This window comes from Polypterus senegalus, chromosome 5 (genome assembly GCF_016835505.1).
Source record: "Polypterus senegalus isolate Bchr_013 chromosome 5, ASM1683550v1, whole genome shotgun sequence".
Lineage (NCBI taxonomy): Eukaryota > Metazoa > Chordata > Cladistia > Polypteriformes > Polypteridae > Polypterus > Polypterus senegalus.
The window spans coordinates 24,755,112-24,773,302 of NC_053158.1; the positions used below are offsets into that span (position 1 = coordinate 24,755,112).

At 39.6% G+C, this 18,191-nt stretch overlaps 1 protein-coding gene across 7 annotated transcripts in view; it reads right to left on the minus strand.

Moving 5' to 3' along the window:
* Window positions 1-18,191, minus strand: part of LOC120530167 (catenin delta-2) — a 1,616,252-nt gene that overhangs the window by 678,244 nt on the left and 919,817 nt on the right. For all 7 annotated transcript variants that reach the window (XM_039754393.1, XM_039754398.1, XM_039754395.1 and 4 more), the window contains one exon: window positions 4,179-4,295. In XM_039754393.1, coding sequence (XP_039610327.1) covers window positions 4,179-4,295 — 117 coding nt within the window. The remainder of the gene's footprint in view (window positions 1-4,178; window positions 4,296-18,191) is intronic.

Here is an 18,191-nt window from a genome sequence, read left to right on the forward strand (position 1 = left end):
CAGTACAAAGTAATGGGGATTGTGGAAGAGAAGTGAAGAAGAGAGTGCAGGCAGGGTGAAATGGATGGAGAAGAGTGTCAGGAGTGATTTGTGACAGACGGTATCAGCAAGAATGAAAGGGAAGGTCTACAGGACGGTAGTGAGACCAGCTGTGTTATATGGGTTGGAGACAGTGGCACTGACCAGAAAACAGGAGACAGAGCTGGCGGTGGCAGAGTTAAAGATACTAAGATTTGCATTGGGTGTGACGAGGATGGACAGGATTAGAAATGAGGACATTAGAGGGTCAGCTCAAGTTGGACGGTTGGGAGACAAAGTCAGAGAGGCAAGATTGCATTGGTTTGGACATGTGCAGAGGAGAGATGCTGGGTATATTGGGAGGAGGGTGTTAAGGATAGAGCTGCCAGGGAAGAGGAAAAGAGGAAGACCTAAGAGAAGGTTTATGGATGTGGTGAGAGAGGACATGCAGGTGATGGGTGTAACAGAACAAGCTAACCACTGATTTGCAAACAGAAGTGTGGAAGATGCTCTGCTACTATAGCTATGCTACTGGTTAGCCAGGTTCAGAGGTCAGGAAGTTTTTCTGGATTTTTCTTCAGCATTCAGTACCAATATTAATCTATTTATTCCATTATGGATTTAGGAGTTTCTTTTAAATTGTTCACAGTCAAAGTACATAACACTTTTTCAAAGGCACTTCATTAAAGTACAGGCGCTCCTCAAGGATATGTTATAACTCCATTACTTACACCGCACACAAGTAACCTGAGACAGAACAATGACGACTGCTCTATTATCAAGTATGCTAATAGGACGCATAACTGGGGAGAATTTCAATCAAGTGGACTGTTCTGAAAATTGCCACAATAAGAACCATCTTACTCTGAATGTCAAAACGACCAAAGAAATGATATTTGATTTTAAGAGGCAGAAAACTGCACTTTCGCTCATCATTGCCTTCTGGGGATGGAGGTTGAAACAGTGACTGAATATAAATACTTGAAAACTACCCTGGATAATAATCTTAACTGGAATATAAATACAAAGATAAAATATTCTAAATGCAACCAGCGCTTATTTCTCCTGTGTAAACTTAAACTATTTAAAGTAGACAAAGATCTCTTGATGTCCTTTTATCGCAGACATATCCAGTGTGTCACCACTTTCAGCTTCACCTTCAGCTGGTTTAGTGGTCTGACAAACCAAACCTTCAAAAAGCTCCAGCAGATGACCAGACCAGACCAGCTAATGTTATTGGGGCTGACACAGATGATTTGGTGGATGTGAAAGGGCAATGCTGAAGAAACTGGGAATCATCTCAACTGATAAAAGACAACCGTGAAACACAACACGTAAGTTCAGTAAATCAGGGAGGAGAGTCGCTTTAAAAACCTGCATAAATCCACTCCAGTAAATTCCTTTCTTCCCAGTGACATGCGTCTTTTTAATAAAGAATATGAAGATAAACAAAAAGCCTACAGTGAAGAAATGTACACCTGCATCAAATACAGTAAATATTTTAGGTAAAAATGCAGTATTGAAATAGTAATCAAAGAACCTGTTTTATAAATGAGGCAAATATTTTAGAAAGTTTTTAAGCTGTCTTTGTCTCTATTTGTCTAATTTTGTTTCTGTCTGTTATTAGATGCAATTGAAAAGGCAAATTTCACAATTCCTTGTGTTAACATGACTAAATTAAAACCTTGAACCTTGATTGAGAGGCCAAGGAAGCAGTAGATCTACTGGTCACTTCTACCGTCTGTCTAAATAAAGACATGGATATGCTTTAGAGCAGGGGTGTCCAACTCTGATCCTGGAGGGCCGCAGTGGCTGCAGGTTTTCCTAATCCGTGACCGGTTTTCACTGCTAATTAACTTAGCCCTGGTTATAGGAATTCAATCCTCTAAATTGATTTTTCTTTTATTATTATTAAATGGCAGCCAAACAGAAATGAGACGTGAAACAAGCCAACAGGTGACCATCTAAATTGGGGCTTCAAACACCAGCTAATTTCACTCCAATCAGTTTCTTAATGAGTAGCTGATTCTTGCTGTTAATTAAACCTGTTATTTAATTCCATGGCTTGTTGCTGCTCTCATTCTGCCACAGTACATATTTCCCAACTGTTGATTTTCCGTTTTCTAAAAACAATGTAATTTTCAGCTACGGTGTGAGCCGGTCAGGTGGCAGCTCCTTTTACGTCTCCTTATTGTTTGGCTGCTAATTAAGGAAAAATGAAAACTAAGAAGTCTGAGTCAAGTTAATTAAAAAACTAAGGAAAAAGAAGTTACAGTAAATAGCAGGAAAAAATGGTCATTAATTAAGAAGATGGTTAGGATGAAACCTGCAGCCCTTCAGGACTGGAGTTGGACACCCATGCTTTAGCGTTTTTATTCAAGATAATGTTTCAAATAAAAATACAAATGAAAAGGGCATGGACATAAATGATGGGACCCTTAACCTCATATTTTGTTGCACAACCTTTAGAGGCCATCACTGCACACAAGAAATTCTTGGAGCTCTACATGAGACTTCTGCACCTGACTACAAGTAGTTTGGCCTACTCTTTCTGAGCTCCAGCTGTGTCAGGTTTAAAGGGGGGCTTCTCCAGACTTTCCATAGATGATTCAGATCAGGCATCATAGATGGCCAGTTTAGCAAAGTGCAATGTTTTGTGTTTAGCCATTCTTGGGTGCTTTCAGCTGCGTGTTTTGGCTCATTATGCTGCTGGAGGATCCATAAGCTGACACTAGGCAGTACGTTTCGCTCTAGAATGTCTTGATAGTCTTGAGATTTTTATTGTTTTGTGCACAGACCTAAGGCCCCCCATGGCAGATGCAGCAAAGCAACTCAAAACATATCCGTGCCCCCTCAATGTTTCACAGTAGATGTGGTGTTCTTTTCTTTGAAACCTTCATTTTTTTCATCTGTGGACATAAAGCTGATGTGACTTACCAAAAACGTTTTCAGTTTTATCTCATCTGTCCAAAGGACGTTCTCCCTGAACCATTACGGCTTGTCAACATGCATTTTAGCAAATTCCATTTTTATGTTTGTCTTTGAGCAGCGGAGTCCCCCTAGATTTTCTTCTATTGAGCCCACTGTCATTCAAAAAGCCATGGATGGTGTGATCAGACACTAATGGACCTTGGCCTTGGAGTTCAGCTTGTATCTCTTTGGAAGCTGTCCTTGGCTTTTTGTCTACCATTCTCATTATCCTCCTGCCCATTCTAGGGGTTGATTTTCCTATTTCAGCCACATCCAGGAAATTTGGCAACAGTCCCATGCACCTTAAACCTCTTAATAATATTTATAGCTGTTGTCACAGGAACAAGAAGCTGCTTGGAAAGGGGTCTTCTAGCTTTTGCCTCTAACATGCTTGCCTATAATTTGCTTTATGATCTTTTCTGACAGCTCCCTCTTTTGCTTTCATGTCCATGTTCAGCGTGGGACACATGATGATGCCAAACAGCAGAGTGACGACTTTTCTCATTTTAAATTGGCCGAATGAGTGATTGCACGCCTGGAGACAGACATGCATGATACTAATTAAAAAAAATGGCTAGTATGAAAAATCACTTGAATCCAATTGAGGATTTTTCCTAGTGGTACCAACAAATGTATCCTGGTCATTTCAGAATATCTTTGTAGAATAAGCAACAGATGATCTCTTTTCACACTTGCTTTACTTTACTCAATGACATAATAAAAGCATGCAGGCACACAGGGGACAATGGCTTTTCATTTGGTCACTTTTTAGGAAGCATGTACTGCACTTTTTCAAGTAAGGGTAAGGGTACCAACACATTTCTCCACATTTGTAAAAAATATATTAAAAAAAAGAATACAAACTTTAAAATTAAAAGTTCATTGTCACAGTGTTGCTGATTTACCTGTTTTCATATAATTCTCTGACAGAATTTAGATATTTATGACATACTACTAAGGGCCACAAACAAGCAGGCACTGGTGTTTCCCTGAGAGCTGACAATCCATATCACAAACCCAGTAACACCAGTAATGTCATTGGTCAGAAATAAGCAAAGCTGACCAGTAAAACTGCACATTTTCTGTGGTGTTGCTGCCTGACTTCAGTTAACTGCTCATTTGTAAATCATAAACACTTCCTTAAAATGAATATCTCAGAATTTCCCCAATAAACAACACTGAAGACTTACTTTCGCTTGTAGAATAATCCTGAGGGTCCAGGATGCCGGACTCCTGAAGTGACCTTATGCAGGAGTCTACAAGCTCCAGGCCTGTAGTGAGCTCATCTTCAATGTCCTTTTGACCATCTGGGAAAAAAACACAGTAGTGAAAATGCATTAAAAAAGCAACCCTCAGGCACTTCGAGAATAAAATGTGACACGTGTCCGGAAATGTTGTCTGGAACATGGAAAAATTCAGAAAGGCATTCATCAGCCTGATCACAATCAGAAAGAAATTACACCTCGCGGGCCTTATCTACTTTTCAGCCGCCACCCGTTGCTGCCACTTCTCGACAAGCAGCATAAATGTTGCCAGAGGATAACGTCGGGCACAAGAGGTATTGGCCTGAGGATTACCATCCAACATACCACGTGCAATTAAAGCAATGCAGCTCCCTGACAACTCTTTGCTACTGTCTATTTACTGCACGTGTGTTGCTGTGTGTGTGAATAATTACTGCGACACAGCCCCGGCCATAAAGTATCTTCTGTAGCAGCCTGCCCATTTTCTGCTATAGCTATTTGTTTACTAATTATTAAAAAAAGAAAGATTTCAAAACATATTGTACTCACAATGCTTTGACTTTGGTTTCTACTTTCCACATTCTAAACAAAATAATGTTAAATTGGATACAAGTGTATGTGAGAAGCATGGTGCTGCAGTGCTTGGTGCTGATGGCTCAAAGCTTCCAATCAATGAATTTGAATCCTAGTCTGGTCCCTCTCTCTGAGGAGTTGACATGTTCTCACACTGTTACTTACCAATTTTCTTTCTACATTCTTTCGAGACAACTCAGGCCCCTTCTTCAGGCAAAACTGGAAACTGGAGTTCCCTGTGGTTATATGCACACTAGGACAAGTAACAACATTGGAAGACCTTTAAGTGAGACATCTTAGATGTAAAAAATGAATAGACCTCTTCAGGCTAAGATTCATTTAGCAAGAGAGGAGAACAATGTATGGTCAAGATCTTTGGATAAGATAACTGTCCAACAAAGTCTTTTGAAGTTTCTGATGAGTTTTTCCATACAATGTGGGTCTGTAGTCAGGTGGTCTGTGTCAGTCCGAGAGATGCAAACAATCCTCATATCTGGCCATAAAACTCTTGTCACTATTTACACCATGTTGTAATGTGTTCTTGCAGTGGGTTGGCGCCCTGCCCAGGGTTTGTTTCCTGCCTTGCGCCCTGTGTTGGCTGGGATTGGCTCCAGCAGACCCCCGTGACCCTGTAGTTAGGATATAGCGGGTTGGATAATGGATGGATGGATGTAATGTGTTCAGTTTTAGCATGAGTTTGACTTCCCATTCTTTTATCTCTTGCTGTGTTCTGAAGTTACCCATTAGCCCTGTCACTTTAAAGTCCCTCTCACAGTGTCCATGGCAGTTGAAGTGGGCCGCTACAGGAACATCTGTGTTGCCATGATTCATGTGGAACCTGTGGAAATTCATTCTCTAGATTGCAGTGTCAGGATATTTCTTGCAGAGAATTACAGTAAGTAGACCATGTAAGAGCCATTTTCCTAGTTCTATAAAATGTATGAATATTTACTAGATGATAATGCATAAAATATGGGAGGTTCCTATAACCCCCGTGAATAGAATTGAGTTGGTATTTTCCTGTCATTTTCTAACAGTTTTGAGTAAACAATGTTCTCCAGTTAGTGTCTAGCCTTGCCTTTTACGAGTTACTTCATGCTCAAAAGGCCCTTAGGCCGTTGGCACATAGACATGCGCCCAGGCACGGTCACGTGTGCAAGCACGAACGCGAGCACAAACAAGAACACGGTTAAAAACCATATTCCTCTGTACCTTACACAAGGCAAGGCTAGACACTAACTGGAGAACATTGTTTACTCAAAACTGTTAGAAAATGACAGGAAAATACCAACTCAATTCTATTCACGGGGGTTATAGGAACCTCCCATATTTTATGCATTATCATCTAGTAAATATTCATACATTTTATAGAACTAGGAAAATGGCTCTTACATGGTCTACCTACTGTAATTCTCTGCATGAAATATCCTGACACTGCAATCTAGAGAATGAATTTCCACAGGTTCCACATCGAGCATGGCAACACAGATGTTCCTGTAGCGGCCCACTTCAACAGCCATGGACACTGTGAGAGGGACTTTAAAGTCACAGGGCTAATGGGTAACTTCAGAACACAGCAAGAGAGAAAAGAATAGGAAGTTAAACTCATGTTAAAATTTAACACATTACAGCATGGCTTGAATAAAGACAAGAGTTTTATGGCCAGATATGAGGATTGTTTGCATCTCTCGGACTGACACAGACCACCTGACTACAGACCCACATTTTATGGAAAAACTCATCAGAAACTTCAAAAGACTTTGCTGGACAGTTATCTTATCCAAAGGTCTTGACCATACATTGTTCTCCTCTCTTGCTAAATGAATCTAAGTCTGAAGAGGTCTATTAATTTTTTACATCTAAGATGTCTCACTTAAAGATTTACCAATGTTGTTTCTTGTCCTAGTGTCTATATGAACACAGGGTACTCCAGTTTCTGTATTACATCTTGCCTGAAGAAGGGGCCTGAGTTGCCTCAAAAGCTGGCATATTGTAATCTTTCTAGTCAGCCAATAAAAGTCATTTTGCTTGACTTCTCACTACATTCATAATGGCTAACACGGTACAACACCTGTCAGGGATGCCAGGGGCAGCGACCCGGCCGGGACGCCGTGAGGGACCAGAAGAGGGTCAAGGCCCACCCTGGATCACGTGGGGGCCGCCTTCCTGGTTGTTCTGGGGGCCACGGGTTGAGGGCATGGAAGCCCCACCCTGTAGGAGCCCGTGGTCACCGCCAGGAGGCGCCCCAATGCCTTGGGGACCTGTTACCTCAGCACTTCCGCCACACCTGGAAGTGCTGGGGGGAAGAATAAGGAGGATACCCGGAGAGCTGCCGGGAGAACAGCCGGCACTTCTGCCACGCTAGGGCATGGCCAACGGGGGAGTGTCGGAAGCACCTGGAGCTCATCCGGGTCATGTATAAAAGGGGCCGTCTCCCTTCATTCGAGGCTAGAGTCGGGTGGAAGTAGGGCGAGGCACGAGGAGAGTGTGGAGGCGGCCCGAAGAGAAGGCATTTGTGGCCAGGACTGAGTATTGGGGTGTTTTTGTGCACAATTGACTGGGTCTTAGTGATCATTATATTTGTAAATAATTGTAAATAAACGTGCGTTGGTTGAAGAACAACATGTCCGCCTGTCTGTGTCCGGGTTAGCTCCACACACCCGATAGTACTACTTTCTACATTCCAAAGACAGACAGTAAATGTAAGGTTGATATTCTGCTCTAAATTGGCCCAATATGGATGTATGGGCAGAAAGGGGGAGCAGTGCTAGTGCTACTGCCTGAGCTCTCTGTGGATACTGGCCTGGCCATTGTGTGGCTAGACTCTGCAGTTCTAGCTTTGTCTTTTTAGGTTTTTCTCTGTGTCTATTCCATGAGATGTGCATTAAATGGAATGGTGAATCTAAACTGGTCTGAATGAACACAAAAGGGTGTGTGTGCCTTCCAGCCAGTGCCTTTCATCACATACATGTGTAAGACAGCAGTTCCCAAACTTTTCTATGCCTTGCACCCCTTGAAAATATTTGATTTATGTTTGCACCTCCTAGAAAAGTATTATCACATTTGAAGATGAAGAAATCAAATTTCACACTTGTGAACCACAAATTCAACCACATACACTACTGTGGGTAAGAAACTGAACTAAAAATTTAAGCTTTTAACTCTGTGCATAAAATTGAAATATGAACTGAGCAATTTTAACTTTATAAATCTCAATTATCTTGTGAATGTGCTTAGATACTCTATTGATGATCCAGGGGTTGGGGTATCTTGCGAAGCATCAACCACGACGAAGAAATGACACACAATCAATGATTGAGGGGTCTGAGGGACTGAAGCTACGGGTACTGTTTGCTTTGTAATTAGGCACTTCCTTACTCAGAGAGTTGTGGGAAAATGGAACAAACAACTGAGCCATATAGTTGAAGCAGAAACCATGACAACTTTTAAGAAGGATCTGTATGAGATATCGGGAAAACGCAGCTATTAACTAAACAAATGGGACTGATGGACTGAATGGTCTCCTCACGTTTGTTAAATTGATGTTTTTATGTTGGGCTTTGTCGTCTTTTGACATGAAAATGGAATTGTGGGTTCATCAGGACTTCATTATAATTGCTCTTCTGTACCATCTATTTACAACTTCTGATAGAAATTCAGGTGAAAGAGTAACACAGTGGATAGCAGCAACACAGTACAGAGTCCCCGATGGTGGTTTGATTCTAAGGTTTGTGTCCTTTGTATGTAGCCTGTCTGAAAATACCCAAAAAAACTACATTTCTGCAAATCTTTTTGTGTTCTTGTAAACTCTAAATGTAGCCTGACACTTGCAACACCACGTGGTTCACGGACATGCTTAGCAGCAAGAATTTTGGGACCGTATGTGCGTAAGTGCGATTTAGGGTTAAATGAAATCTAGTGAAAAATTGCACTCTAGTTGATTAAGTGCTTCTCTCGGAAATGAATCTCACTTATTTTAGAAATACTTTAATGTAACTCTTTTAAAAGATGAGCAGCTTAAAGAAAGACTTCACTTAAAAATTGTATTTTTATCAGTTACTTACCTACGTAGTTTACAGTATAGTGATGGCTAAGAAACATTTTTATTCTTATGCTTTCATGCAAAACTTTCTGATAGAGTTAGTGTCTATGGTGACTAACAATGGAGAACAGCAAACAATATCAAAAATGCTCATGAGAAAAACGTGCATTACTCGTGTTGCCTATTACACATGTTACTGTAAGTCATATAGTCGTACAGTATGCTCACAACATCCTAAACACATGTATTTTACCTGAAACATCTTTATATATAATACGCTACTGTGGCTCTCCATTTGTCAGTCCAGGATTTTAAATCACCTGTAGCTCGCAAACCGCTTGACCTATTGACCTGAAATTTGGTACACATTCACTACGTGACGTCTACTATCCGCTTTCGGGGTGATGATTGACCTCCAAGGTTATTCCTCTTTTTGTTTTTATTTTATTTTATTGTAGAATCAACCAGCAGGGTGGCCATGTGTACAGGCACCGGTCTTATCCATACCACCTTCGCCGTCACTTCCCCTTCCTCTTCATATCTTAAATCATTCTTGAGACAGATTGAAGACTTAAGTGCCGGCTTAAGTGAAAGATTAATGAAAAAGGTATGAAGTAATTGCAACACAAACACTGACTTAATCAGTTTTAACACGAAAAGATGCAGATAAAAGAAGAGAAGCAGCGGGTCACTAGGGTGGACAAAAGAAGAGCTGCTCAGGAAGCAGCAAGCGCATCAACCTCTGAGCAAACGAATGGTAAACGTACAGAGAAAGAGGATGAAAACTAGGAATACGTAAGTCAAGTGTATTTGTTGCACGTTATCGTGCAGTGCGCCATTACTAGTTATTCAATAAACCACTTACGAATGAGCTGTCATGGGGATGCACTCATGACCAGTAAATAACGGGGGGTGGTGGGTTTTGCTATATTAAGACTGGTTCCCATGCTGTCATACGCTGGCAAATAACATGTAGGCATGTAGCTGTTTTGCTGACAATGTGTTTCTTTGTTCATTTTCAATCATTATTTTGAATTTTATTTTTATTGGTATTGGTTTGTTGTTGTAAGTATGGCTCCATTTTGTTTCACAGATGCTGCCATTTTTCACAACTGCAGCGATAATCTTTAGTTTTATGCTATGTTCATGAGCTATCAGACAGACGGTAAATACAAGTTTCATCAATCAGAAATTCCATGTGAATGTACTACAAACTCAGAGCTAACTAAAGTCGGTGAGTTCAGAGAAGACAAAACTGCCCGAATTCTGGGAGCTGTGACATAACACTAACCTTTGACCTTAGTCAATTGTACAAAATATGCAAAACATAATCCGATCAGCCAGAAATGCCATTTCTTGTGGTTGAATTGTATTTTGAGTGAAGTGACACACATTGAATATGTTTAGTTTGCTCTTTATTTCCACTAGAAAAGATAAACTTTATCCTAATTGATTTTTTTTTTTTGCAGACAAAGTAACAAATCAACAGTAACCTCATGTTTCTCAGAGAAGTCAGTCCAGAAATGAACGTGAATGTGCTGAAATGAGAAGGTGAAACGTTACAAATCGGAGCTCCAGCAACTCTGATAGCAAGTGAACGCAGTACCACTGTTCCCATTGCTGGTCTCAAGACACACAAGTAACATATGATATCATCGTGACTTGTCTATATAAGCAAATTCTTTGCTTTTAATACATCCTTAGTAAATCTAAAATTTGCTTCAACAGAAGATATTAGTGTTAAGATTTTATTTTGTTTTTCTGATTACGTCCATGCTTTGCGTAATTGGATTTTGGTATTCGGTTTCATAGTCTTTTTCTCTGCATACAGACGATCAGCCTGCCTTCTGACTCGGTCTTATCCCTTCATTATTTTTATATAATGGACCATTTCTAAAACACTACAGGCAGCCCCCAATCTAAAAATGTGCTCTTAACAACATTAAAATCTCACAAGACATAGCGATGTACAGTTAGCATCCTGTAAAGTGACATTATCAGCATATACGGCAGCACAAACACCAAAACATTAACAGGGAAAAATGATTTTTTTATTTTTCCCCCCACCAGCAATGTCCTACTTTTCCAATTATTCTCCTTAGATCCTCACAATAAAAAGCACAAACCTCAGTGTATTTACAATATAGATCTCATGGATTTCATGCTATAAGTGACCACATGACACAACGTTAGCCCATTTTCCTCTGTATCTCTGAGGCTGGAGAAGTGCTCTGATAGTGAAGTGCTGTTTTGACTGTTTTCAAGAAGCTAGATCTGTCATTTCATGGTGTTATATTTTTGTCTACACTTTAGTATTGTGATGGTATTTTTCTGTGATCTTTAGGAGCTAGTTATTATAGGCAGTTTCACATTTTCTTCCTATATATGGCAGGTGGATAAAGCAAGTTCTTATGAGCTGAAACTCAAAGCATTTGTTCTGGATAAGCTACTTTTATGGAATTTTAGATTTTCATCTATGTCATAATTTAAATATTTATCCTATGATGTGGTTCTTTTATTTGTTTTCCCATTTTCTTTTTAATTTTTGGGGACTTTTGACCGTTTCATATTAGGTTTTGGATTTCCTATGATTGTTATCAGTAAAAATGTATTTACAGTGATCCCTCCTCGATCACGGAGGTTGCGTTCCAGAACCCCCCGCGAAAGGGTAAAATTCGCAAAGTAAAAACCATATGTTTATATTGTTATTTTTATATTGTCACGCTTGGGTCACAGATTTGCACAGAAACACAGGATGTTGTAGAGACAGTGATTTTAAAACACTGCAAACAAACATTTGTCTCTTTTTCAAAAGTTTAAACTGTGCTCCATGACAAGACAGAGATGACAGTTCCATCTCACAATTAAAAGAATGCAAACATATCTTCCTCTTCAAAGAAGTGCGCATCAGGAGCAGAGAATGTCAGAGAGAAAGAGAGAGAGCGAGAAAAGCAAACAATCAAAAATCAATAGTGCTGTTCGGGCTTTTAAGTATGCAATGAACCGCCGGACAAAGCAGCTGCAAAAAAGGGAGCAATGTGAATTTAGTCTTTCAGCATTTTTTAGGGGAGCGTCCGTATCCTCTAGGCCAGTGTGCGTACAGCCCCTCTGCTCACACCCCCTCTGTCAGGAGCAGAGAATGTCAGAGAGAGTGAGAGAGAAAAGCAAACAATCAAAAATCAATAGGTGCTGCTTGGACTTTTAAGTATGCGAAGCACCGCAATAAAGCAGCCGCAAGGAAGGGAGCAATGTGATGGTAGTCTTTCAGCATTTTTTAGAGGAGCGTCCGTATCCTCTAGGCCAGTGAGTGAACAGTTTATGTTGTGAGAGTATTCTTGATTAATATTTCTAGTGCAATGACACTTGACTACAATTTAGGGATGTGCCTTTGGTTTTGAAGATTGGGTTACTGATTTCCTTCTTATGAATCTTGTCAGTTTCTCCAGTTTATTTATTTATTTTTGTTCCTCATTTAACCTAAATGTACAAATGTGTCTCCTGTGTATCCATATAAAAGTAAAGATCCCAGACTGTATAAACTCATAGTATTGTTTTTCAGGGTCAGCCTAGATCAGACAGAGATATTAATCCCAGGTTACCTACCATCAGACTGCCTCATTATTAAAATATTCAACAGATAATGCAAAACTACAAGAGTCACTTTGATTAAACATCAACTGCTTTGGTTAGATTTATTTTCATTGCCACACTGATTTGTACTCAAATACACAGCTACACGGTAATCAGCCATTTTGACTGCATCTCCTTTAAAAACTGTACTTTATAACACCAATACAATTACACCTTACAAGCAGATTAACAAGCTACTCAAGTAAAAAGAGACACAAAATACAAATAGAATTGCTTTCTATTACACTTCAGAAATATAATATTACTGTTATTTTATCCTTCAACATATACTGTTGAAATGTAAAATAAAATGAAAGGTTGCCAGTTAAGCGACTGAAATAAGCATCATTCTGAAATGGTCAAAAATGTTACTCTTTATGGCAGCTAAGACACGTTTCATTTAAACCTGACACCAGATTACAAGAACTACTGCAGTAAGTGATATGCTAGAGTCAGTTACATTTGTGTGGAAGAACTGGGACGAAATTCAGACTTGACTGGAAAACAGTAAGATTATGTGCATAAAGTTTTATCACAGAGAGTAAACACACTATGAGTAATAAGGGGGGCAAATCAAGAAAACTGACTTTAGATAGATAGATAGATAGATAGATAGATAGATAGATAGATAGATAGATAGATAGATAGATAGATAGATAGATAGATAGATAGATAGATAGATAGATAGATAGATAGATAGATAGATAGATAGATAGATGCTATTAATGCTCTCTTGATTATAGAGGAAATGTCTAATGCAGGGGTCTCAAACTTCAATCCTGGAGGGCTGGAGTGGCTGCAGGTTTTCATTCTAACCCTTTTCTTAATTAGTGACCTGTTTTTGTTGTTAATTATCTTCTTTTGAATTAATTTTAATTGACTTGCTCTTGAAGACTCAGACCTGTTGTTTCTTTTTCCTTAATTAGCTTCCAAACAATAGTGAGATACAAAATGAGCCAAAACATGACCAGCAAACTGTGGCCATCATACAATGTCTCAGAATAAAGAATGGTGAAGGTCTCAGAAATGTTGATCTGCTCAGGTCCTCAAAACATTTTACCAGTGCTCTTAGAAAAGAGAAAATCAACATTTTTGGAAATGTATGCCATTGCACCATGAGAGCAGCAACAAGCCATGGAATTAATAATTAAGTTTAATTAACAAGAAGACTCGGATCCTAATTAAGCAACTGCTTGGAGTAAAATTGGTTGGAGTTTGAGGCCCTGACTTTGTTAGTCTTCTGTTGGCTCACTTACGTCACATTTCATTTCTGCTTAAGGAAAGAATTGAAGCAACTCAGAGGAACGACAAAGAAATTCAGGTAAACAAATCTTAAAAAACAAGTCAATTAAAATTAATTCAAAAGAAGTTAATTTGCAGCAAAAACAGGTCACTAATTAAGAAAAGGTTTAGAATGAAAACCTGCAGCCACGGCAGCCCTTCAGGACCAGAGTTTGAGAATCCTGGTCTAACGTCTACATCAGATCATCAGTGACGGTGACTCCCTGCATCCTTTAGCCTATGGCCTTGCTAACATTAAGGGGGGAGATCGTTGCCCTGGTAAACCTCTTCTCTGTAAGACATTTTGTCATTAAAAGAGTTATACTGTACTTTATTAATCCCAGAGGACCATTTGGGGATCAGAATGCAGGGTAAGCCTTTGCAATGCGCCCCTGGAGTAATTTTCAGGTAAAGAACCTTGCTCAAGGCCCCAACAGAGTAGGATCCTTTCTGGCAGTAAAAGGATTTGAACAGGTAATCTTCCAGAGACCAGTGCAGATCCTTAGCCTCAGAGCCACCACCCTGCCTCATTGTTATCATCATCATTAAGTTTAATGATGGGGTTAGAACTGAGATCAGCCAGAAGGAGTACAGAAGGGGGCTCACACACTAGCCTGCGGAGTGCCTATGATGAATATCGGTGTGGAGAAAGTGGAGTTGTCAGTCCCCATATTTTGGGGTCTGCCAGTTTGGAAGTTCCATAATAAGTTGTAGAGGGTTTATTTACTGGACTAAACAAGATTAGTTGCCACCGGTATGCAGTTCTTATGTTACGATATGAAATTTTTTTGCCTCACATTTTGAGACATGAACGAATAAATGGTACTAAATTCAGATGATTTAAAGTGGGACTATACACTTCATTGTGCAGTGGACTTCTTCTTCAAAAATGTAAAGGTAAGTGCTCTCATCACTGTTGTACTTTATTCCTGGACTTGTAAACTGTATTCTTAAAATATGCTATTATAAAACAAAAACGATTTTTCTTTTTAGTTTATTTGAATTTCTGCAACTAGAAGGCTGCTGCCCGGAGGCAAGTGCCCACATTACCTTGCCTTAGGGGAAATTCAATCCTGCTTCCTGCTTAAATATTCTGTCTACGTCAGTAGGGGCGATCAGGCCTGATTTGAAGCTGTTGTTATGTTTAAGGGATTTTTACTTTGAAATGTTACATGTTTTGCACATTAATCAGCAGATCCTTTACATAAAAGTTTTAGGGATCCGCAGCAGTTTTCCTCACCGTAGTTTGTCGACATTAAAAGCAAGCTGTTCAAGAATGCAGTATATTTAGTGGAAGTAAAAACACATAATTTTATTTATTTTTAAACCTTCATTTCATAATTTATTGTGGTTTATGTCTCATTAAAATATAATTCTGTTTATTTATAAGTACCCGTCATGTGCACCTGCTTTTATTAAAATTGTACTTTTATAGAGAGTTTTTATTTTTTGTCTTTTTCATGTTAATGTTTTTCATGTGTTGGTCATTTTTGCCCTCACTAATTTGTAGTAAGGGTCATCAGATGGGACTTGACCAGCCCTGCGTACAGAGGAGTCAGAAATAATATTCAAACCCCTTCATTTGTTTCCCATTTTGTTATGTTGCAGCCTTGAGCTAAAATCATTATAATTCATTTTTCCCTCATCAAGCAAGACAGTGATGTCATCATCAAAACAGCCATTTAGTTGGTATTAAAGGGACAATGAAGATGGTATTGATTAGGTTATACATTGTCCATAAGCAGCCCTGTCTCTACCAAATTTTGCTCAAATTGTTGAAGTCCCATAGTGATGTCTTTTGGGTTCATACTTGCATTTCTTGAATGTTTCCATGTCACAGTTTCAAAATGCATTGTTGGGAGAGTTCTGTAAATTCCAAATGTCAGAGCAGATTTACTTTTACTTATTAGGAAATATGAGGATTGGTTTTATAGGTGCATTTTTTAATGATTCCTGTTACAAAGTCTGCATACCGATTGGGAGTTGATAAAGGATCTCTAAAGATGCTCCAGTAGTCTTCTAATTTATCGCGTACTTCTTCTAGTGCAGCACTGTATCGCTTTTATTGGTGGCTCCTTACATTTCAGTCTCTCCTTGTAAAATGGCAGAAGGAGTACTGGTGGGTGATCAGATCATCCAAGGTGTTGAAGTGGATGGTTAGCATCTTTAATTGGGGTATAACATTGATCCACAGTATTAAAATCCACTGTGGGGAAGGTGACATGTTGGTTATATTTAGGGAAAATGTTCCTTAAATTTGCAACATTAAATTATTTCTCAGGATGAAAACGCTTGTATTCTGTTATAATGGTGTATGGATCATTGAATGCATTGATTATGTTGACTCAGTGAGGAATTGTGAGTCTGTGGCTAAGCAGCATGATATCCGTTGTCACAGACGGCTGGGGTTCTTACCCGGCCAGGATGCCTGAAAGGACCGGAAGGTGGCATAAAAAGCTTCCGGGTCATGAGGGGGCAACCGCCCTGGATAAAAAGATGACCACGGGAAAGGGACAAAAAGATTTTAACCCTTTGGGACCCGTGGCCACCGCCAGGAGACCAGGAGAATTGTCACTTCCGCCACACCAGGCAAGATGGCGGATGAACCTACCAGGGGCGCCCGGAGTGCTTCCGGGGCAAAGGGCAGCACTTCCGCCACACCAGGAAGTGCTGCCGGAAGGACGTCATCAGCCATCTGGAGCACATCCGGGCGGGAATACAACGGACCACCCTATTATACTCGGGGTGCTAGAGTTGGGAGAGGGAGCAGGACGAAGCTCCCAGGAGGAGATTGACGGTCAAGGACTGAAGAAGAAAGGACTGAATTGGGGTGATTATTTCTGTGTGCATTGTGTGGTGTTCTGGGACTGTGTTGATTATGATTAATAAATTTGTGAACTTTATAAAGATGCTTTATTGCTGCTTTTATTGTCGTTTTAAAGTTCTTAATCTTTTATTGTCCTGATTTAACAAAGTGGGGTTTGGGTTTTCTTTTAAGAATGGGGTTGCCCCAAACCTTTACCTTTGTCTGTGTTTCTCTTTTACACACCCTGGATTTACCTTTCATAAATGGAATGGAAGGATTTGATGATAAATTGAAAGATTATTAAGAAATATACTGGATATTTTCATTTATTTCCCAAACCCACTTTTTTCAGAGTTGATGAAGACTACAGTAAGCCTATCCCATCAGCATCATAGGGAAGCCTTCATACTGACATGATTCAACAATGTGAAATAAAAAGACATGAAATAGATTATTGTGACAAACCTGATGTAATTTAAAATGGGAAATACAGCATACCAGGGAGAAGAAGTAATCAATATTTTTAAATTAAAACTGAAATACTTTCTGGAAAATAACGTTTGTCTTACAGGGACCAGATTCCAGGGTTTGGGTGTGACTCAGTTATCTACATGTTTTCCTTGTCTACCCTCAGACCTGAAGACCAAGATCAGAAGAAGAAGAAGAAGAATAGTAATCTTATATGAAATCAGGCATCTGTTCCTAGCTTTTCTGGGTTCCCACTTTCATGACATACAGCTAGTGGCTGTCATTTGCAGGACTGGCAGAGTAGTAGGTACAATGGTGTGGCCCAAAGCTCTAGGACTATTTTCACTTACTTTTTCCAATTTAAACAAATGGGTTCACCTTGTAGTACTCCAACACCTTTTACACCATGTCTTTGTTTCCTTCTTTTAACCTAAGTTGGATTAATTTTGCAGTTACATTTTAGTACTCTCTGTGGCAGGTGCCATGGTGCCCTATTGACTGACATTTCTGCCTCGCACTAGGTCCCATGCTGGTCATTGACTTTGTTCTCCCTTTGACTTTGGAAGTTTTTCTGTGGATGCTTTAGTTCCCCCCAAATCTCAAGGATATATGCTTTAGTCTAATTAGTGATCCAGAATTAGCCGGCATGGGAGTGTGCATAAGTAAGCGCTGCAATGGACTGAGTACACAGGACTCATTCAGGCAGCCATTTGTTCAAAATAACAATTAAGCTAAAATAAGTATTTGAGAATATACGAGGAAACTGGCGGAAGCCCATGTGCATGAGGGCGGAACAAGCAAACTCTTCACAGGCAATTTTTCAGCTAAGACTTCAACACAGTGCTCTAGAGCAGGGGTCCTCAAAGTCGGTCCTGGGGGCCCACTGTGGCTTTAGGTTTTTGCTTCATAATCAGTGACAACTGATAACACAGTCTCAATTGATCTCAATTAATTAGCTGGTATTTTTTTTCTCTTCTCTTATTCTACTTAAGAAAGCACAGCAGCATGATTTTTACATTTAGTATAAGACATTTAGAAATATTTCTGCTTTTCGTACAGATTTAAATGCTTAACTCACTTTTGTTGTTTTCATTAAATTTTGCTCTTTCTCTGTGCAGTTTTCCCTATTCGTTGTAATTTAATAATGACAATTAAAAAC